Source organism: Stenella coeruleoalba, assembly GCF_951394435.1.
Source record: "Stenella coeruleoalba genome assembly, chromosome: 13".
NCBI lineage: Eukaryota > Metazoa > Chordata > Mammalia > Artiodactyla > Delphinidae > Stenella > Stenella coeruleoalba.
Genome location: NC_137159.1, coordinates 15,491,370 through 15,515,227, shown reverse-complemented (window position 1 = coordinate 15,515,227; position 23,858 = coordinate 15,491,370). Strand labels below are relative to the sequence as shown.

At 40.1% G+C, this 23,858-nt stretch overlaps 1 protein-coding gene across 1 annotated transcript in view; it reads left to right on the top strand.

Moving 5' to 3' along the window:
* Window positions 1-23,858, top strand: part of DNAH6 (dynein axonemal heavy chain 6) — a 288,563-nt gene that overhangs the window by 250,078 nt on the left and 14,627 nt on the right. Inside the window, exons 64-70 of the mRNA XM_079940119.1 lie at window positions 657-817; window positions 4,026-4,114; window positions 4,880-5,026; window positions 8,215-8,353; window positions 13,680-13,799; window positions 14,335-14,456; window positions 22,675-22,804. Coding sequence (XP_079796245.1) covers window positions 657-817; window positions 4,026-4,114; window positions 4,880-5,026; window positions 8,215-8,353; window positions 13,680-13,799; window positions 14,335-14,456; window positions 22,675-22,804 — 908 coding nt within the window. The remainder of the gene's footprint in view (window positions 1-656; window positions 818-4,025; window positions 4,115-4,879; window positions 5,027-8,214; window positions 8,354-13,679; window positions 13,800-14,334; window positions 14,457-22,674; window positions 22,805-23,858) is intronic.

The following is a 23,858-nucleotide window of genomic DNA, read 5'->3' as shown; positions in this document are numbered from 1 at the left end:
TAGACCAAATATAAAAATATATATGCTATTTGATTCCATTTATATAAATTCAAAAACAAGCAAAATTAATCTATGGTGTTAGAATTCAAAATAGTTGTTGCCTTTGAGAATAAGGAAGGATACTGATTGGGAGGGTGCTAGTAATGTTCTTTTTTTTTTTTTTTTTTTTGCCCTATATGGTGCTACATGCGTACATTCCCTTTAGGAGAACTCATTAAGCCGTACACTAATGATTTGTGTACTTTTGTAAATATGTTACACTTCAATTTTTCAAAAGTTTTTTTAAAAACTGACCTATAGCGTTGGAATCAGGACCATGGATACCTTCAGGATGGAGGAAGGGAAAATGATTGGAGTAGAAAGGGGCATAGGAGAAATGTCCCTGGAGTGTTGGCAAAGTTCTCTTTTCAACCACAGATGTTTATCTGAGATAATTCAAAGAACCATAAATTTGTTTTTTGCACTTCTGTGTGTTATAGTAAAAACTATTTTTAAAAACAAGAAAATAAGAAAAAACATTTGCACATCTATCAGAATGAGGATTTGAAATGCGTGCATATGCTAGGCAAGAGCCTACCATATTTACATTTCTTGATACTTGCATTGCTTAAAAATAATATAAAACAGCATTTCATTGTTGTTGTTGTTCAATTCAGGGTGCAGTCAATTTCCCTGGGGCAAGGACAAGGACCGATTGCTGAAAGAATGATCAAAGATGCAATGAAATCAGGAAACTGGGTATTTTTGCAAAACTGCCATCTTGCTGTTTCTTGGATGTTGGCAATGGAGGAGCTAATTAAAACCTTCACAGATTCAAGTATGTGGAGCACATAGCATTTGTATAATACCTTTTTTGCGTGGCCTTTCTTATTGAATCCAATCCTTGTAATAATTATTTATTGTTGGCATTGTTTTACCCATATTAAAAAGGAGAAATTTGAGATCTAGAGGGGTGTAGTTAAGTTACACAACCCAGATTCAAATAAAGATGTTCAGACTCCAAGCTGAAGGTATGATCCCCTGGATCATTTCTGTTTCATGTTGCCTTCTATGGGAGGCCATTCGAATTCAAACTAAATTATATCTAGGCATGATGAAAAGAAATAGAAACTGGACTTACGACAAAACAAGGAAATTAAATCTTTCGCTACAGAATGAGAGAAGTTCAGGAACAAGGTTCAAATTAGAACCAATTCTCAGAGTAGTGTTTTACCACTTTTTATCCTCTGTAACCCACATGATAATCAACCTTCACATGTGTCTCATAGTCACACACACACACACACACACACACACACACACACACACACTCATGGGGGTGCCCAGCATGAGTCATGGTTGCCACCACTAACTATAATATCACCACCTTCTTTCCCACTCAAGAAAGTATAACGGACTGCAAAGAGAGAAGAAGTGGACTTAGAATCTACTCATTTTTATATAATAGTGTAAAAACAGTTGAAACCTTAGGAACTGTATTATTGGTAATAAGCTGTGTGCACCCCACTTTACCACTCTCCCTGGAAGCCATGAAGGAGGATACCCAGCCTGGGATATCCAGGGCCCTTTCTCTGGGGTCCTCCTTTTTGCCCTGACCACAGAGGGCTTTCTAGGAAGGTGAGAGATATGCACATGATCTTGCATGTGACTTTCCTTATTGCTACCTATTAAGTTTGAAGAGATGCTCCTTTACAGTGCGGCCAGCCTGCACTGGTTACCAAGCCACAACCAGGGCTTAGCAGCCTTCCCCTAGAAGGCCCCTCATTCCCTGGGTATCCCCTGCCCTGTCTTCTGCAGGCTGCTTCCATCAAGGATAGATAGTCATTAGCATCTACCATCCAGAATCTCCACTCTTTCCTGCCATCCAGAATCTCCACTCTTTCCACTCTTTGCGATGCAAATAAGAGATGGCTTGCTTCCCGCTGGGCCTGTGGCTTATTTTTATTTACATAATTAAAGAAAAATGACAAGAAGTTCTTTACCACTGTTCCTAATCCTGATTAGGATTATAATTAGGAAAAAAAAATGCTGGGAAGTCATCTAAAAAGCAGTTTGCTGCAGTGGTACTGTGTGAGCCTTCCAAGTATGGACCTGTAGTTCAGCTTCACAATGACCTGGACAAGAGTGCCAGACCTTCAAGGAGGCTGGATGGGCTATGGAAGCCAGCGAAGGTGTTGATGGATTTTAAGTGTTTAAGTGGCTAGAAAAATCCTCTCCTGGCCCTCGTTACAATTGTTTATTAACTTAACCATTTGAGTTCTTATGTTTAACTTGAACCAGAAAAAAAAAAAAATACATTCAGGTAATAAACTGAAAAGAGAAAGTGAATGAAAGAAAAAAGAGAGAGAGGAAGAAAAAAACCCTCTGGGCTTGAAATTCTAAGACCTGATTAGAGTTTCACCCCCACCACTTCCTGACTGTACATATCACGCCTCTTCTCTGGACCTCAGTTTCCCCCGCAATAAAATGACTGCATAACGTCATTGCTAGAAGTCCCACAACTAAGATGATTTCTAATTCCATTCCAGCCCTAAACTTCTATGACGTCTATGAAAGTTAAGATTCTTGATGCTTTTGCAATTATAAGAGAAAAGGTACTTTAAAAAAATGCTTCTCTAAACCTGACCTTTTTCACTCTTTGGTTCTTTTGGTTAATGAAATCATTAGCCCTAAGACTTTGATGATTTTGACTTATGCCTAATAGTTTTTACCATACAAGCAACTTTAGTGCTGTTCTAGAATTGTACTAGAATTAACTTTAAATTTTAGCTATTTAATGTAGCTCATGAATTTAGATTACCAAACCAAGAAGCATAAATTCAGCTTTAATCTGCAGTCATTCATTTAATAAATATTCGAGAATCTACCGCATACCATGCATTGTTCTAGATGCTTAGGGTATGTTGGTGAACAAAATAACCATAGTCATCTGCCCTCATTGAGCTTACATGCTAGTGAGGGGAGAGAGACAATGAACAAACTACATAACAAATAAGTAATTTATAAGGTATGATAGAATGTGTTCGGTGCTTTGGAAAAAATTAAAAGGAAAGTAAGGAGAAACAGAAAGGTTGGGATGGAATGGGGGTGAGGAAGAAGGGTGGATAGCAGTTTTAAATGGCGTGGTCTAGATAGACCTCTTTGAGAAGGTGGCATTTGACCAACACTTGAAGAAAGTAAGGGAGTCTAAAGGAAGAGCATTCAGGTAGAAGGAACAGCTAGTGCCCGGGTCCTGCCTCGGAGGGAGCAAGCCGAGAGTGTTGGAGAAACACCGTCACTTGTACTTAGAGACCAATGCCAAGAAAGGCCTCCTTCGATGATGCCTGTGTCTTCCTGTGATGCGATCAATGATTTTCCCAGCTCTGCTTTGGCCTTTTGAACCTGGAATGGAGCTTGTTCTTTCTTAGGTTCTCTGTCCACAGCTCAGAAAGGAAGCGTATATTGACTTAACTTCTTGATGCTGTATGTGAGGTCTCTGTTTCCCTGCTCCCTGAGCTCCCTTTGCAACATCTCTGCAGAAGGGACAAATTTCTTTTTTCTCCAGAGGGCTTTCTGGCCATGTTCACGCAATTTTCCTTAAATTGAATGGCTAAAAAAATTAAAAATAAATAAAAACAAACAAAACCTAAAACCCCTTCTTGAGCGTAAATGTAGTAACTGTCCTCTCTTTCAACTGAAAATTTTCCCAATTTCAGAGGAAAGGCCCTTAGCATCTCTATCATGTATTGAAAATTAACGTGAAATTAAACTGAATAATTGAGAAAATAATTGAGTAATTTCTTTACTCAAATGTGCCAGCCTCTAGACTGCCAAACTGACTTGTGTGAAGAGCTTCTGTAAAGAGTCCCCTCACCTCTATTCTAGAAGATGTTACAACATAAAATACTTAAAATAGAAAACCTAGTCTTTAAACAGAACTTACAGCATATTTTTTTTGCTATGCTATAATAATTATTTCTTACAGAAAAGTGTTACTAAGAGGTATGCATTTTCCTTTTTTGTTGTTTTGTCTTTGTTTTAAACAGATATTGTTATCAAGGACACATTTCGACTTTTTTTAAGTTCCATGCCTAGTAATACATTTCCTGTTACAGTTCTTCAAAATTCTGTCAAGGTAACGTATGGTTGGCCTGTAACATGATTGGCCTCAGGGTGTTCGCCGAGTGGGTCCAGGAAGCCCAGGCTTGTGTCAGGTTGTGTCAGAGTCCGGGTGGCCCAGGTGGGGAAGAGGGAGTCGGTGTCCCTTCACCGGAGAGTGAGCGGGGAAAGAATTTCCCAGGCCATTGCCCATCCTTACGTGCCCTAGTGCTGCTGGTCGTTCAACATCTCCACTCTTCCCCTCTATAAGAAAACGTCAAGGATGCAGAGGAACGAGTACAGAACCCCTCCCAGAGTTAAGAGAATGTTCCAGCACTTGGGAAACAGGAAGGCCCACAGGGAGTATGGTTGCTGGATTGCAAGGCTGGAAGTTTCCAATATATGGGAAGCCTCTGCATATGATCACCCAGGAACCAGGGATGCCTCTTCCCTGTCTGCCCTGTACCATCAAGGCAAAGTGTGGGGTGATGCCGTATGTCGAGATGACCAGAAAATCCAGTGCAGAAAGCCTAAGCATCCTTTCTGGTCCATGTTTAGAGAAATGGACCCCAAATGGAAGTGTCTGAGGTTCTTGTTGAGGTGGTTCACACACTATAGGTCTGAGGACCCCCTATTCTCCAGAGACTGAGGCCGAGCAAGATACACAGCAGGCGCAAACAGGGCAGGAACGCCTCCCAGGCATTGGTTATTTACGTCCCCTCACTGGCTTCAGCCTATTTGTGTTATTCGGAAATAACGTGTATCTGTACAACCACCCTCTCTGCCGCGGGTGTCTCTACAGGTAACCAATGAGCCTCCAAAAGGTTTACGTGCAAATATCAGACGAGCATTTACCGAAATGACACCTTCATTTTTTGAAGAAAACATACTTGGAAGAAAATGGAGACAAATAATATTCGGCATGTGTTTCTTCCATGCAATTGTTCAGGTACACTCAATTTGTATTTTAATAGAGACAAGAAGTGTATTAGGTTAAAAATAAATCAATAAAAAGAATTAAATAAAAGCTTACAAATGGCATTGTGAAATGCTGAGGGCCCTGTTCTGTCTGAACCCAAGTTGTTTCAACTCAGTCCCTGATCTCTGTACATCCCTTGCCTCTGTATCTCACAGCTTTGCCTCCCAGCTCTGCTCTGACCTAAGGAGCACCATCTCCTGGTTGAATGCAGTAGGTCAAATTCAAGAGCACGAGATTGATCTCCACAGCTGTGCTTCACTCACAAAATCTGCTTCCCTTCCAGAGTCTGCTCCTGAAATCGGTGGCCCCATTCTCTCAATCACCTACACTGTTTCAGGATTATTTTTATTCTTCCTCCTTTACACATATATATCTTGTCAGTCGGCAAGTCTTCATTTTTCTTACAATAATTTCACTCTCACCTGCTCCTGTTGGAGTGGGCTTAGACCCTTAACAGCTTCCTCCCTGTGATTAGAGCTCCAAGTCCCCTGAAAAGTGGCCTTCAACTGGGCACTCCTTTCCCCCTCTGTTCAGACCTCACTGCCCTGATCTGGTGTCCATCCTGTGGCCCTTGTACTAGAATTCTGACTCCAGCTCCATATCTCTGTATGGGGTCTTGATTAGACAGGCTGCCTGGTTTTCAAATGTGTGTGGTCTGCAGATGAAGAATCAGTAGAGAAGAAACAAAGATTAAAGATGCAAAATGTGGGATAAATAAGTAAACAAGGTCCTAGAGGAGATCAGAGAGGCTGGGATTGGGGCTCCCAGCGGGAGGCCTTTGTTCTATTAACAAAAGCAGCTGAGATGAGGGATGGTTTAAGATTTAGGGAAATTTTGAGATGGAGAGGAGGAAACATGGTACAGTTGCCAAGATATAGACCAACCTAAGTGTCCCTCAACAGATGAATGGATAAAAAAGATTTGGTATATATATACAATGGAATACTAATCAGCCATAAAAATGAATGAAATTTTGCCATTTGCAGCAACATGGATGGACTTGGAGGGTATTACGCTAAGTGAAATGTCAGGCAGAGAAAGGAAGGACAAACACTATACGATATCACTTTACATGTGGAATCTAAAAAATACAACAGGGACTTCCCTGGTGGTCCAGTGGTAAAGAATCTGCCTTGCAATGCAGGGGACACCAGTTCGATCCCTGGTTGGGGAACTAAGATCCCACATGCCACGGGGGCAACTAAGCCTGCACGCCACAACTACTGAGCTCACACACCTCAGCTAGAGAGCTTGCGTGCCACAAACTACAGAGCCCATGCTCTCTGGACCCCACTCACCGCAACTACAGAGCCCACAGGCCCTGGAGCCTGAGCGCCACAACTAGAGAGAAGCCCGTGTGCTGCAACTAAGGCCTGACACAGCCAAAAATAAATAAATAAATAAATAAATAATAAATCTGTTTTTAAAAGTTATAAAAAAAAGTTATTTAAAAAAATACAACAGAGGGCTTCCCTGGTGGCACAGTGGTTGAGAGCCCGCCTGCCGATGCAGGGGACACGGGTTCGTGCCCCGGTCAGGGAAGATCCCGCATGTCACGGAGCGGCTGGGCCCGTGAGCCATGGTCGCTGGCCCTGCGCATCCAGAGCCTGTGCTCCGCAACGGGAGAGGCCACAAGAGTGAGATGCCTGCATACCGCAAAAAAAAAAAATGCAACAGAGACTTCCCTGGTGGCTCAGTGTTAAGGTTCCGCACTCCCAATGCAGGGAGCCGGGGTTCGATCCCTGGTCAGGGAACTAGATCCCACATGCATGCCGCAAGTAAGAGTTCGCATGCCACAACTAAGGAGCCCACATGCTGCAACTAAGGAGCCTGCCTGCTGCAACTAAGACCCAGTGCAACCAAATAAATAAATAAATAAAGATTTAATTATAAAAAATAAATTAAAAATAAAAAAATACAACAAACTAGTGAATATAATAGAAAAGAAGCAGACTCACAGATACAGAGAACAAAGTAGTGGTTATGGGGTGGGGAGGCTATCTGGGGTGGCAGAGGGGGAGGTACAAATTATTGGGTGTAAGACAGGCTCAAGGATGTATTGTACAACACAGGGAATATAGCCAATATTTTGTAACAATTGTAAATGGAGTGTAACCTTTAAAAATTGTATAAAAATTAAATTTAAAGGGACCTCCCTGGTGGCACAGTGATTAAGAATCCGTCTGCCAATGCAGGGGACACGGTTTCAAGCCCTGGTCCAGGAAGATCCCACAGGCTGTGGAGCAACGAAGCCCATGCTCCACAACTACTGAGCCTACGCTCTCGAGCCCATGAGCCACAACTACTGAGCCCATGTGCCACAACTACTGAAGCCCGCGCACCTAGAGCCCTTGCTGCACAAGAGAAGCCACCAAAATGAGAAGCCCACGCACTGCAACGAAGAGTAGCCACCACTCACGGCAACTAGAGAAAGCCCACATGCAGCAATGAAGACCCAATGCAGCCAAAAATAAATAAATTTTAAAAATAATAATGATTTTTAAAATTTTTAAATAAATTTAAGAAAAGAGGAGGGAACGTGGGACCAATCCTCTGATACAATCAATAGTTTAGAATTAAGAAATTAGGTGAGATGGGAGATAACAAAGAAAGGGAAAGATTTCACTACGGGGAGTTTGGAAACAAGAATTGAGATTCTGGGTATCAGTTTAAAAAAAAAAAAAGGCCACTATAGAGAAGTCAGCATGTAAGCAGCACATCAAGCATGACTGAAAAGCCTGGGTGATAGACAGACTTCTTAGAAGAGTTGGGGACAGCTCTCTCCACCAGATGGGTGACTAGTGTCAATATTTTTATGCCAAAAGACTCTAGGTGGGATAGTTTTCCCTATTTTGATGGAGAAATATTTTACTTTACCATGAAGAACAAATGTTCTTTTGACAAGTCTATCACATTTTCACATTTCTCGTAATATCAAATTTTCTTTTGGGAAATTAGCAAAAAGCCAGTGTTGGAGGAAGAGGTGCCTGCCCTGTTTGGTGACAGCCAAACTGAAAGCCTGGCTCAAGTTGAATGTCATGATTTTAACCGATTTTGCACAATGAGGATGCTCAACTTCAACAGAAACCTTTGAGTTTTCAGTATTTTACACCATTAATTTTATCAAACTTTAAGACCATTTTCATTTTCTATTCTAGGAGAGAAAAAAGTTCGGCCCTCTTGGTTGGAATATCTGCTATGAATTTAATGACAGTGACAGGGAATGTGCTTTACTGAACCTCAACCTTTACTGTCAAAAAGGAAAGATTCCCTGGGATGCATTGATTTACATCACTGGTCAGTATGCCCACATCTGATGTCCAGCTGTGCACCACACAGTTGTTGGTTTACGCCCACCTGGCTTATACCAAAATGATGTCCTCCCAAGCCTTTGGTGATGGGGGTGATGACTTCTGATACTGCCTTTGAGAAGATAAGACCATGTTAAGAATATCATAAGAATATTTACACATAGGAAATGGGAATGTTTTCCCAAATAATAATAGCAAAAACTTAGATAGCTCTTGCTACATGCTAAGCATGTTTTAAGCATGTCCCATGAATTAGCAGATTTAATCCTCACAACAACCCTATAAGGTGAAAACTATTATATCCCTATTTTACACACGAGGAACCTGAAGAACAAGGGTGAAGCCAAGATTTAAAGGCAGGCAGTCCAGCCTCCAGAGTCTGTGCTCTTAAATTCAAAGAATCAAAACATGATTGACTAGTCGAGACCTGTTGAGTTAGATGTACTTATGAAAAAGGAAAAACTATTTCAGGAATTACAATTTTTAACAAATATGAATTGTGGCCACATGAGATCTTACTGCCAAAATCAGATACAATTTAGACCATGTAGACCCATATAATGAAGAACAGATTCCCACTGGGAGGTGAGGGAGGGAGAGAGCAGAATGGGAATGGATGGTTTTCATTGGTGAGCAAGGGAAATGGGGGACAGCAGAGAGGTATCAGCTGATCTAGAGCCTTGAACAGCACGTGACACCTTGGAGCATGTTTGAGTGAAGGGCAGTGAAACAGTATGGAAATGGATGAAGACCCATCCCCAGGGTGGACCAAGAGAAGTAGGCATGGAACCTGGGAAGCTACCTTGTACTCCTGCTCTCAGCCACTCCTGTGTGGCCAACATTGCTTAACATAACAGTGAGTTAGGCAGAATTCTTCTCTGGCACCCTCTATGTACCCTGAATTTTCTGCTTCCTAGCTTTTCTCTCCCTTCCTTCTCTCCTAGAACACTTGACCTTTCTGGTTACCTAAACTTCTACTGCTGTGGAAGTAACTGTGTTTTGTTTTTTTTGTTTTGTTTTTTTTGCGGTACGCGAGCCTCTCACTGTTGTGGCCTCTCCCGTTGCAGAGCTCAGGCTCAGCGGCCATGGCTTACGGGCCTAGCCGCTCCACAGCATGTGGAATCTTCCCGGACCGGGACAAGAACCCATGTCCCCTGCATTGGCAGGCGGACTCTCAACCACTGCGCCACCAGGGAAGCCCGTAACTGTGTTTTGAAAAGGATAGAGAGGAATGAGACAAAGATGTATCTGCTCTCATCACTACTATTCAGTGTTGTGCTGAAGGTTCCAGCCAGGGAAATTAGACAAAGAAAAGAAGTCAAAGACATCCAGATTAGCATGGAAGAAGTAAACCTATCTTTATTTGCAGATGACAAGATCTTGCATGCAGAAAATCCTAAGGAATTCACACACACGCGCACACACACACACACACACACACACACACACACACACACACAAACTGGAAGTAACAAATGAGTTTGGCAAGGTTGTAGGATATAAAGTCAATACACAAAAATCAACTGCATTTCTATATACTGGCAATGAACAATTAGAAAATACTTTTAATTCTATTTATGATAACATCAAAAAGAATAAACTACTTAAGGATAAATTTACCAAAAGAAGTGCAGATTTGTGCACTGAAACCTGCAAATCACTGCCAAAGAAAATTAATCTAAATAAATGAAGAGACATGACATGCTCGTGGATTGAGAGACACAATATTGTGAAAGTGGCGATAATCCCCACACCGATCTATAGATTTAACACAATCCCTATCAAAATCTCAGCTGACACTGTTGCTGAAATTGGCAAGCTGATTACATTTGGATGGAAATGCAAAGGGCTCCAAAAAGCAAAAACAATCCTGAAAAAAAAGAATGAAGTCAGAAGAGTTACATTTCCTGATTTCAAAAGTTATACAAAGCTACAATAATCAAAACAGTGTGAGACAACAAGGACTTACTGTATAGTACAGGGAACTATATTCAATATCTTGTAATAAACTATAAAGGAAAAGAATCAGAAAAAGACATATAGATATATAAACATATATGTGTTAGCGAATCACTGCTGTACACCTGAAACTAACACAATATTGTAAATCAACTAAATTCAATTTTTAAAAAAAAACAATATGGTACTGGCATAAGGATAGACATATAATCAATGGAACAGAATTGAGAATCCAGAAATAAACCCTTATATTTATGGTTAATTTATTTTTTTAATAATTTATTTATGTATTTATTTTTGTCTGTGTTGGGTCTCTTTTGCTGCACGCATGCTTTCTCTAGTTGCAGCAAGCATGGCCTACACATTGTCGCGGTGCACGGGTTTCTCACTGTGATGGCTTCTCTTGTTGCGGAGCATGGGCTCTAGGCACGCAGGCTTCAGTAGTTGTGGCACATGGGCTCAGTAGTTGTGGCTCGCGGGCTCTAGAGCACAGGCTCAGTAGTTGTGGCGCACGGGCTTAGTTGCTCCAAGGTGTGTGGGATTTTCCCGGGCCAGGGCCCTAAACTGTGTCCCCTGCATTGGCAGGCGGATTCTTAACCACTGCACCACCAGGGAAGTCCCTGGTCAATTTATTTTTAACAAAGGCGCAATAGGAAAAAAAAGCAATAGGAGAAAAAAAGGCAATGCTTTATCCAGGCAATGATATTTGCTTGTGGTGGGATTTTAGGCAGTCATTTATGGATTAATCCAGAAAATCCAGGTTAGTACCACTGTGCTAAATGCTGGAAATACAAAGATGATGTAGTCCCTGCCTACCAAAAACTCATGGGATGGAGATAATAAATAAATTAGAATATGGTATGACAACTACCCAAATAGAAGTGTGTGGACAATGCTGTGGGAATTCAGAAGGAGCAAATAATGCTACCTGGAGGAATCTGGGAAATCTCCGCCAAGGGGGCAATGGTTGAGTGGGGCACTGGATGGTGGGGTGGGCTCAGCAGGAGAGAAGAGGCAGGAGAGCACACTGGCAGAGAGAACAGTGATGGTAAAGCCCAGCAGTGTCGGGATGTGGCATGCCTGTAGACACTGTGAGTAGTTCATGAGCGCCAGAGCAGAGTATAAAGAGGAGATGTATATAGAGGAAAGCTTTATCTTCAACAAAACTAAAAAAAAAAGGTGATCTGCGGGCACATCTTGAAAGCCTGTGTGTGTTGTTAATAAATTTGGGCTGTACCTTATAAGCAACGGTTGGCAATTATAGTCTTTTAGGCTGGGAACAGGTGCAACCACTTATAAAGCTATAACAAAAGCAAGGTGAAGAATTGAACAAGGGGATACAGCAACACCAAGGGGGAGACTAGACAGGAGAGAATAAACAGAGAAAGATTAAGGAGGCTTTAAATATGGGAAGGTATTTGGGGTTGGAGGGGGTGGCGGACGGTCCTTAAAATTTTATAGAGTAAGCTACAGGGACGCCTAAGTCCGAGAGACAGCTCTGAGCTCAAAGTGGGCAAAGACAGAGCCAAACCTAAGGCCTATCCAGTTTGTGTCGGACCATCCCTGAGCCAGCCCACAGGGACAAGAATGGAAGAGAAGGGGAAGACACCACATCAGGATTTGCAACGAGACCCTCAGGAACTGTGATGCCTGGGCCAGGACAGGTGGTGGACGTGAATGGTAGACGCCCCCTCCCAACATCTGTCTTCTAAACCCAGAAGACCCCGTCCTAAAAGTAAGCCTAAAAGTGAGTCATCTACCCTGAATCAAATTATTCGAGTTCCTGGTTTACTCACTTTGATCCAAGAAAAACATGACACTAAATCTGGATGCAGAATCACAAAGTCTGATGATTTTTAAGGTGAATATTTCTGTGCTACTTCTCAAACTATAAATATTTTTGTTTAAAAAAATTTGTTTGGCCGTGCCGCACGGCATGTGGGATCTTAGTTTCCCAACCAGGGATCAAACCCGGGCCCTCTACAGTAGAAGCATGAAGTCTTAACCACTGGACCGCCAGGGAAGTCCCCGAAATTTTTTTTAGAATAATGCACTTCAGGGCAACATTTTCCTCTCACCAGTGACTAATTATTGGAGTCTGCATTTTTCCGGCCACCCTCCTCTCCCAGACACCATGATGCAATTGAAGAAACTTGACCTTTATATTCCCATCTAGCCCTCAGGATCCAAGTTGGTCTGAAGCTAGATGGACCCACCACAAAGATTTAACCCAACTTTGTGTTGCAAGATTTCCCAGAGAGTGACTGAAGAGTATTCTCAGGAAAGCACAGCAGCATCTCTTTCTTCCCTCTTAGAATTGCTAATACAGGGAGTCAGTTACTCGATCATCAGCTCTGGCACTTACTCCCCAATGTCCTCACTCTAAGTGGCTGAGCCAGTAAGACTGACCAGAAGTGCCTCAACAGGAGAGGGAAGATAGGTGCAAGCCAGGACGCTACTATCCTGGAAGAAATAAATTACTGAGATTCCAAACACAAATAACTTACTCTCAACCAACCATCTCAGCTTGAAAAAGAATTTTGAAAAAAATCTTCTTGACATAATGAAAGAGATGCAGATGAGAATGGATGAACATTTAAAGGATTCAGAAGTTGGCAATATCAGTTATCATAAGTAAAATCCTTTTCAGAAAACTACAGAGGTGAATAATGAATTGTAGCAATGGGTCTGGAATTTTTCCAGGGAATTATATCCTCCAGCAGTACAATCATTCCAATGCAGAATAGATAACTTTCCTACTTGTAACTTGGGGATGATGATGGAGCATAATTTCTCTGTGGAAAGAGATGGGATACCAATAAATTGTAGTTCCCCATAACATAATTTCTGTGAGGCAACTTGTCTCCTTCACTATGGATCTATCTTTCTTCCTTGACTTAATATCAATGATTTATAAGGTATGTATAGAGTTTGAATGGCTTGCTGTAAATGTTTTGGTTTCATTTAGCTCATCGGCCCCCAAAAGAAGCAGTGGTTCATGGAAAGTATGTCTGTTTTAGAGTACTACAGTCCATGATGGGATAAGACCCCAAATCAATATTTTTGAAGAAAAAACACAGGAAGAAGAAAGAAATATGTAAACAGATCTCACTGGCTTTAGTATCAGTTATTTGGGAAAAGCAAAATAATTAGGAGAGAACATATACTAGGTTTTTTTCTGCTTTTTAAAAGTTGACTTTTATTATCTTTGGGGGTGGGGTAATAGAAGAAACTCAATGTGCTATTTCCACTTTCAGTACCAAATAAATGTGTGAATAAATAAACCTATTAGAATGTGGGTATGCATATCAATTAAAAGCAAACAATGTTTTTAAATGCAAACTTCTTTTCAGGTGAAATTACATATGGTGGTAGAGTTACAGATACCTGGGATCAAAGATGCCTTCGTACTGTTTTGAAAAGATTTTTTTCTCCTGAAACATTACAAGAGGATTATAAATATTCTGAATCAGGTGGGTGACTTTTCAATATCATGGAAAACAACTTTTTCCAAGAAGTCGTTGACAGCATCTCTCAGTTTTCCATCCAGGAGCTGTCTGTGTCCAGTCCTCACAACCCAGACCCCACACCCTCCCATCCTCATGCTTGACCACCTTCAAAACGGCTTTGGTTCTAAGAGTACAAAGATATCTATTGTACGATAACCGTTTTGAATTATTTCTGCTCTAAAGTGGATGGTATTCTGTGTGTTTTCAAAGTTCCGTAAATTCGGAACACACCTCTCAGTAGCACATCCCTGGGTACTCAGAACCTTGAAATGTTCTGCAGGTTAACACCCTGAAAGTTTAGGACACTGATTAGATGTAAAGGCCTCAAGAAAAGGTAAAGAAATTAGACACAGGGATGAAGGCGAGGAAAAACCATTCCTGTTTCTCTGTGAGGCAGTTGATTATAGCCACCATCTGAACAGACAGAGAAGCACCAAACCTGGCAGTACTCAAAGCTCGTCTATTTGAGACATATTGCCTTCTGTGTTTTCAATAACAGGTATCTATTTTGCACCCTTGGCTGACAACCTACAAGAGTTTAAAGACTACATTGAAAACCTGCCTTTGATAGATGACCCAGAAATATTTGGAATGCATGAAAATGCCAACCTAGTTTTCCAGGTATGTGGCCTTTCTACTTAAAAGACATATTCATATTGTGTATATAAACCTGAAACATCAATAATCACCTCACTGGCTCTGTAAGTTATAATCTTCTTAAATAAACAAATAAAATAAATGTTTCACCTCGACTTCAACATCTGGTTCCAATTTAGCCTGCTCCCTCTGGATCCTTCACAGAATCCTAAAATCGTCATTCATCTTCTTGTCACCAGCCACCCCCTCAGCTTCCAGCCTCTGCTTAGTCCATAATCTACCTGCTAGTCTCCTGCAACATGGGGATTTGGATGATAATCCAGACAGCCCTTTTTCTTTTGCACTTCTCCCTCCATGCTGGGCATATTTGTAACATATTTCACAAAGATTTATGGACCCCCCCCCCAGATGAGTAGGTTATAAAAGTACAATAGCAAATGTCCAAGGCAGAGAAATCAAAACACTGTTCTTTAAAAGCACAGTTTATCAATTTTGCCATTGCAACAACATGGATGGACTTGGAGAGCATTATGCTAAGTGAAATAAGTCAGACAGAGAAAGACAAATACTGTATGACATCACTTATATGTGGAATCTAAAAAATACAACAGGAATTCCCCAGCAGTCCAGTGGTTAGGACTCTGTACTTTCACTGCCAAGGGCCTGGGTTCAATCCCTGGTCAGGGAACTAAGATCCCACAAGCCACATGGCATGGCCAAAATAATAAAAAAAAATAAAAATAGAAAATACAACAAACTGGTGAATATAACAAAAAATATAACAGGAACAGACTCACAGATATAGAGAATCAACTAGTGGTTACCAGTGGAGAGAGGGAAGGGGGGAGGGGCAAAACAGGGGTAGGGAATTAAGAGGTATAAGCTACTACATATAAAATAAGTAAGCTACAAGGATATATTGTACAACAGGGAATATAGCCAACGTTTTATAATAACTGTAAATGGAGTATAACTTTAAAAATTGTGAATCACTCTGTTTTACACCTATAACTTATGTAATATTGTACATCAACTATATCTCAATTTTTAAAAAGAATTTAAAAATTAAATTAAATTAAAAAATAAAAGTACAGTTCATCAAGGTGACAGTACCAGACCACAGCAGTATGTCCAAAGAGCAAACTGGACAATTTTACTCCCCCAAGACCCTCTGATGCCACACCATTACCTAAGGGTAGTCCGAGCTCCTCAGCATGGCAATCAAGGCTCCCCCATGACCAGGCCATTACATACCCTTCCAGTTTTATTATCTGTCATAGTCTGGCATCTTTGGTGAACCAAAGCCACGAAAAGAGGTATGTCCCTGGAGCCCTGGAATACTCTAAAGGTTGGAGACTAGGTTGGCCTCATGAAGCTGAAGGGAATCCCCTTTCTTTTCAACTTAAATTTGGCCCCTACAAGTTAGAGACAAATTAGAGGGTAAGGTCTGCGTAGATATCAAAGAATCCATGCAAAACAACAGTGGAAATTCTCAATGATCATGTTCTCAGAGAACATGACATGACCTATGTCATGTTCTCTGCCCTAAAAATTGCTTTGCCATTCAGTGAAGAGTTAGAATATCTTATTTTTCCTGATTCTACTTTCAGGAGGAAAAACAGGTGGCCAAACCTAGTGTTAATATTCAATCATCTGACAGCTTGTTCTGGAGTGGGTGGGCGCGGAGGTGAGAGAAGGGAGAGAGGAATGTGGAAATAGTAGGCTCACTGCATCCCGTGAGAAGCACAGGACTTTTGGGTGGGGTAACACTCTTGGCAGTATATACCTGGGAATGTAGTTTTTTGTGTTTTCATTGGTTCAGAATGACTGAGAATGAGACAGTAGGCATGTAGTGAGCCCCAAGTTATGTTTTTCTTCCCAACCTCCCTTCCTTCATTTTTCTGGTACAGTACATCCCCTACCTCTTTCTTTTGGGAAAATTTCCCCTTCCTCATTCCATTAGATTCTGATAAAACTTCCAACCACTCTCTACCTTCACAGAGGTGGGCATGTAACTCAGGCCGGGCCAAAGGCAGCACAACACCACCCAGCCCCTGGAATTGGTCCAAGGAGCAGGGACATGGCCCACACTAGGTGCATGAGATTCCTTTATAGGATATATAGATCCTAGGATGGAGGAGGGAGGAAAATGCCTTTCCTCTGGAATCACTGGCTACGATGCTGCATATCTGCAGCATTCTGTGCCCTCATCCCTGACCCCCCCCCCACCCCTTCTTCCTACCAAATGGACGAAGGTCATCTGCCATAGGAAAGAATGAGAGAAACAACCAAATATGCACAAGAGAGAGAGTGCTAGATCCATCCATGCCTGAAACCCACATGACTTGTGTCCTCTTCTTCCCAGCTATATGTGCCAAGAGACCCCTTCTCTTTGCTTTAGCTGGCTTAAGTGAGACAATTCTGCCTCTTGCCATCAACAGAGACTTAATGCAAAAGATACAAATGATTCCTTCTTCAGACCAGCAAACTATACTTACATAGATGCGTACTAGAGACTAGTAAAGAAAATTGAGCCTGGCTGTGCTAAATGTTTCAAGACTTTTGTCTAACCAAGAAGTCAAGAACTAAAATGGAAAAGTCATAATATTAAACAACTGGCACTGAGCAAGGAAACCAAACTATTTAACCATAACATTAAGTAGATAATGTCACATATGTGTTTAGGACCTAATGAATACGTCAAAAGTCATGTTTGAAAGAAGATCTATTATGTAAAATATAACTTTTACAACCAAGATCTGTAATCCCAGGTTCTGAACTCTTTTCTCAGGTAAGTGGATAACGAGTGTTGTGACTGGTATAAAGAAAACCTCTAAGAGGTTCCCACAAATATACATAAGAAGATACCGTGTTTCTGAATTTAAAAAAAAAGCTAGAACAATTGAGAATATTTAATTGACCTTGGAAAAGGAATTTCTAAGCATAAAAAGCAATTGAAAAATAAATCACATTAGAAAGAGCCAGAACATGTGAGTATATCCAAAAGGTCATAAGAAAATTAAATGACAAAGCAAAACATCTTTGAAACAACAAAAAAAAAATCAGAAAAAGTTAACTGTCCACACATGGGACACTTTCCAGAATAGACCATATGTTAGACCACAAATTAAGTATCAATAGTTTTAAAAAGATAAATATCATACAAATTATCTTCTCCAACTACGATGGGATAAAATTTGAAATCAATAAAACTAATGTAATCAAAACACTGGTACTGCATAAAGACAGACATATAGCCTGATGAAGTAGAATAGAAAGCCCAGAAATAAACCCTCACATATATGGTCAAATGATTTTTGACAAGGGTGTCAAGACCATTCAATGGGGAAAGGACAGTCTTTTCCACAAACAGTACTTGGAAAACTGGACATCCACATGCAAAAGAATGAAGTTGGACCCTTACCTAACACCATACACAAAAATAAACTCAAAATGACTTAAAGACCTAAATGTAAGGCCAGACACTATAAAACTCTTAGAGGAAAACATAGGCAGAACACTCTATGACATACATCACAGCAGGATCCTTTTTGACCCACCTCCTAGAGAAATGGAAATAAAAACAAAAATAAACAAATGGGATCTAATGAAACTTAAAAGCTTTTGCACAGCAAAGGAAACCATAAACAAGACGAAAAGACAACCCTCAGAATGGGATAAAATATGTGCAAATGAAGCAACTGACAAAGGATTAGTCTCCAAAATATACAAGCAGCTCATGCAGCTCAATATCAAAAAAACAAACAACCCAATCCAAAAATGCGCAGAAGACCTAAATAGACATTTCTCCAAAGAAGATATACAGATGGCCAACAAACACATGAAAGAATGCTCAGCATCACTAATCATTAGAGAAATGCAAATCAAAACTACAGTGAGGTATCACCTTACACCGGTCAGAATGGCCATCATCAAAAAATCTACAAACAGGGCTTCCCTGGTAGAGCAGTGGGTGAGAGTCCACCTGCCGATGCAGGGGACACGGGTTCGTGCCCCGGTCCAGGAAGATCCCACATGCTGTGGAGCGGCTGGGCCCGTGAGCTACAACTACTGAGCCTGCGCGTCTGGAGCCTGTGCTCCACAGCGGGAGAGGCCACAACAGTGAGAGGCCCGCGTACAGCAAAAAAAAAAGAAAAAAAAAAATCTACAACCAATAAATGCTGGAGGGGGTGTGGAGAAAAGGAAACCCTCTTGCACTATTGGTGGGAATGTAAATTGATACAGCCACTATGGTGAACAGTATGGATGCTCCTTAACAAACCAAAAATAGAACTACCGTACGACCCAGCATCCCACTACTGGGCATATACCCTGAGAAAACCATAATTCAAAAAGAGTCATGTACCACAATGTACATTGCAGCTCTGTTTACAACAGCCAGGACATGGAAGCAACCTAAGTGTCCATCGACAGATGAATGGATAAAAAAGATGTGGCATATGTATACAATGGAATATTACTCAGCCATAAAAAGAAATGAAATTGAGTTATTTGTAGTGAAGTGGATGGACCTAGAGACTGTCATACAGAGTAAAGTAAGTCAGAAAGAGAAAAACAAATACCGTATGTTAACACATATATATGGAATCTAAAAAAAAAAAAAGGTTCTGATGAACCTAGGGGCAGGACAGGAATAAAGATGCAGATGTAGAGAATGGACTTGAGGACACGGGGAGGGGGAAGGGTAAGCTGGGACGAAGTGAGAGAGTGGCATGGACATATATACACTACCAAATGTAAAATAGATAGCTAGTGGGAAGCAGCCACATTGCACAGGGAGATCTGCTCGGTGCTTTGTGACCACCTAGAGGGGTGGAATAGGGAGGATGGGAGGGAGACGCAAGAGGGAGGAGATATGGGGATATATGGAGATATATATATACATATAGCTGATTCACTTTGTTATACAGCAGAAAATAAGACAACATTGTAAAGCAATTATACTCCAATAAAGACATTTTTAAAAAAAGAACTAAAGATATAAAATTCTTAGAAGAAAACATAAGACAAAAAGCTTCATGACATTGGATTTAGCAATGATTTCTTGTATATGACACCAAAGGCAGAAATAACAAAAGAAAAAAACAGACAAATGGGACTTCATGAAAGTTTATTTTATTTTAATTTTTTCATTTTAATTCAACAGAGAGAAAGGCAACCCACAGAATGGGAGAAAATATTCATAAATTATATATCTGATAAGGGATTAATATTCAGAGTATATAGGGAACTCCTAAAACCCAACAACAAAAAAACAAACAACCCAATTCAAAAATGGTCAAAGGACTTGAATAGACATTCCTCCAAAGAGAAATGTAAAATGGTACAGCCTCTGTGGAAAACAGTATGGCAGTTCCTTAAAAAAAAAAATTAGATTTACCATATAATCCAGCAATTCCACTTCTGGGTATATACACAAAAGAATTGAAATCAGGGACAAAAAAAGATATTTGTGCACCCATGCTCATAGCAGCATTATTCACAATAGCTAAAACATGGAAGCAACACAAGTGTCCATCAGTGGATGAATGGATAGGAAAAAAATGGTGTATACATGCAATGGAACATTATTAGCCTTCAAAAGGAAGGAAATTCTACAGCATGGATGAACCTTAAGGACATGACACTGAGTGAAATAAAGAAAAATACTGCATAATTACATTTATATGAGGTATTTAGAGTAGACAAAATTTTGGAGACAGAAAGTAGGATGGTGGTTGCTAGAGGCTGGCGAGAAACGAAATGACGAGTTATTGTTTAATGGGTACAGAGTTTCAGGTTTCCAAGATGAAAAGAGTTATGGAGATGAATGGTGGTGACAACATTATTAGTGTATTTAATACCACTGAACTGTACAGTTAAAAATAGTGCAGATAGCAAATTTTATATTATGTGTATTTTACAACAAGAAAAAAATAGAAAATAGTTAATTATCTTTATTATAGAATTATCTCCTATAAATCAATAGTAATAAACACTAAAACTCAAAATGTACAAAATATATAAATAATTTATAAAGACAATACAGATAGCCAATGACCTTAGTTTTTAAATGTTTAACTCTACTAATCCTCAAAGAAGTGCAAACCAATGAAAAACTATTTTGCCCATCAAATTGGAAAGGATTTTTTAAGCAATGGTAGCAATTCTTACAAAGACAGAAAGACAGGTCCTCTGATACACGATTGTTGGGAGTGTAAGTCGATACAGTGTTGTTAGAAATCAATGTAATAATACACAGTTTAAAAATATGCCTTTGGTAATATATCATGTAAAGAATGTAAATGATAATGGATGAAATTCATATATAGATATTCTATTCACAGAGTTCTAAAAAAAATCTGGAAAATAGAAATATCCAAAAAGTAAATAAACAACTATATTAATTATAGTGCATTCAAACCAGCGAGGATCAGTCACTTAAAACAGGACTCATGAAGATTTTTCAGTGATGTGAGAAAATGTTTATGAAATTGAAAAAGAATAAATACTACATAAATAGTATGGGTTCAATATTTAAAACTATATGCACATATATACAGTAAATGTCCAGGGGGTGGGGGAGGTAAACTAAAGTTATAAATATCTCTGAAAAGCAAGATCATGAATAATTTTTCTTTATACTTTTCTGTGTTTTCTAAATTTTCAATAATAAGCTATAATACTTTTCTAAATTCTACCACTCTATTTTTTTTTCTTTGGCTGCACCCCATGGCATGCAGGATCTTAGTTCCCCAACCAGGGATTGAACCCACGCCCTCGGCAGTGAAAGCGTGGAGTCCTAACCACTGGACCGCCAGGGAATTCCCCATAATACTTTTCTAATTGGGAAAACGTTATTATTTTATTGAAGTATAGCTAATCTACAATGTTGTGCCCATCTGTGCTGTACAGCAAAGTGACTCAGTTATACACATAGAGACATTCTTTCTTTTATATTCTTTTGCATTATGGTTTATCACAGGATATTGAATCTAGTTCCCTGAGCTATACAGTAGGACCTTGTTTATCCATCCATTTTTATCCAATGTTTATCCATCCTATATATAATAGTTTACATCTGCTAATCCCAAACTCCCAGTCCTTCCCTCCCCCACCCCCACCCCCTCTGCTCTCTATGTCTGTGAGTCTCTGTGTTTTGTAGATAGTTTCATTTGTGCCATATTTTAGATTCCACATATAAGTGATATCATGTGGTATTTGTCTTTCTCTTTCTGACTTACTTCACTTAGTATGATAATCTCTAGTTGCATCCATGTTGCTGCAAATGGCATTATTTCATTCTTTTTTATGGCTGAGTAGTATTCCATTGTATATATGTACCACATCTTCTTTATCCATTCATTTGTCAATAGACATTTAGGTTGTTTTCATGTCTTGGCTCTTGTGAATAATGCTGCTATGAACATAGGGGTGCGTGTATCTTTTTGAATTATAGTTTTGTCTGGATATATGCCCAGGAGTGGGTTTGCTGGATCATATGGTAATTCTCTTTTTAGTTTTCTGAGGAACCTCCACACTGTTTTCCACAGGGGCAGCACCAACTTACACTCCCACCAACAGTGTAGGAGGGTTCCCTTGAGAAAATGTTATTTAAATAAAAGTATGTTCTAAAACTGAATTCTCATTATTTCTTCCTCACTTTCATAACTGCCTTTTAAATAATTAGCCAAAAATTGTTTAACCATTTTTTACTGTGGTAAAACACATGTAACATGAAATTTATCATTTTAACCATTTTAACCATTTTAAGTATACAGTTCAATGACATTCAGTAAATTCACATTGTTGTTCAACCAAAAATGTTCAACTATAACACTGAGAGCTAAACACTATCATTTCCAATGAGCACATTTTACCAACTATATCTTCAATATAAAAAACAAAATTTCTGGGCTTCCCTGGTGGCACAGTGGTTGAGAGTCCGCCTGCCGATGCCGGGGACACGGGTTCATGCCCCAGTCCGGGAAGATCCCACATGCCGCGGAGCGGCTGGGCCCGTGAGCCATGGCCACTGAGCCTGTGCGTCCGGAGCCTGTGCTCCGCAATGGGAGAGGCCACAACAGTGAGAGGCCTGCGTACCGCAAAAAATAAATAAATAAATAAAATAAAATTTCCTTGGTTTTGGCCACTGCCATTATTCCTCTAATAAACTATGTGTGAAAAATTACTTTTTTGAGAATTTGGTTCTTCACTGTTCTGTCTCTTCTCACCATTACAGTACAAAGAGACCAACACTTTAATCAACACCATACTTGAGGTTCAGCCGAGGTCATCTTCTGGTGGAGAGGGAAAGAGCAATGATGAGATTGTCCAAGAACTCGTTGCTTCTGTCCGGACCAGAGTTCCAGGTACTAAGTAATTCCTAGCATACATGTACAATGGGACTTTTAGGAATAAACTCCGAAAGCTGAGTGACAGGCAGGTGTCCAAATCTGCTTATTATGCAGATTTTTTCTTTACATAGAGAGCTCTTCTGACGTAGAGCTCTCCACTTATAGACGAGAAGCCTATAGCACCTTGACATCTTAACTGCCAGAAGCATGAGGAACAAGTTGGTTTCTAGCTCAATGTAACTTTAACCAGACTTTTTCCTGAGTTTTCTAACATCTCTAGACTTGTACTGTCCGAGACAGTAGCCGTTAGCCACATGTGGTTACTTCAACTTTAAATTAAATGTAAAATTCATTTCCTCAGTTGCACTAGCCACATTTTAAGCGCTGCCATACTGAACAATGCAAATGGAGAATATTTCCATCATCATAAAATATTCTATTGGACAGCCCTGCTCTGGAATCCATTTCTTTTTTTTTTTTTTTTTCTCCAACAGGAGAGGTGGCTAGATTATTTCACTTTGTTTTCTGGTGAGTTAGGGAATCTTCCTGAATCATCACAGATCCACTTTCACGCTTTTCTTAGAGTGACTGTAGATTTAGATGTCTTCCTATATTGTTCATGGTTGGAAATGTCATTATAGGGGAAAAAAAGATGAGGCATAAAAAAAAAACGAGTGACTGTAAAAGTAAACTGTGTTTCTGTCTCTATTCACAATACTCTGGGATCAAGTGTATGGTTCCCCCCTACATTAAGCAGTTACTCTCTGGACACCAGCTGGGTGTCCTACAATTCAGTTATGACTTCATCCAGAGTGGGCACAGACCCCACGGTTTAAGGGCTCAGTCCCACAAGACTGTCCCCACTTCAGAAGCCAGCAAGTCCCCAGGGTGTGACCTGTACTTCTGACCAACCAGCCATAAATCGAGGATTCCCACAACCCCCTTCTGGGGTTCAGTAATTTTCTAGAACAACTCACAGAACTCAGGGAAGTGGTTATTTACATTTACCAGATTACTAAATATGATATACTAAAGGATAAGGATAAACAGCAAGATAAAGAAGTACATA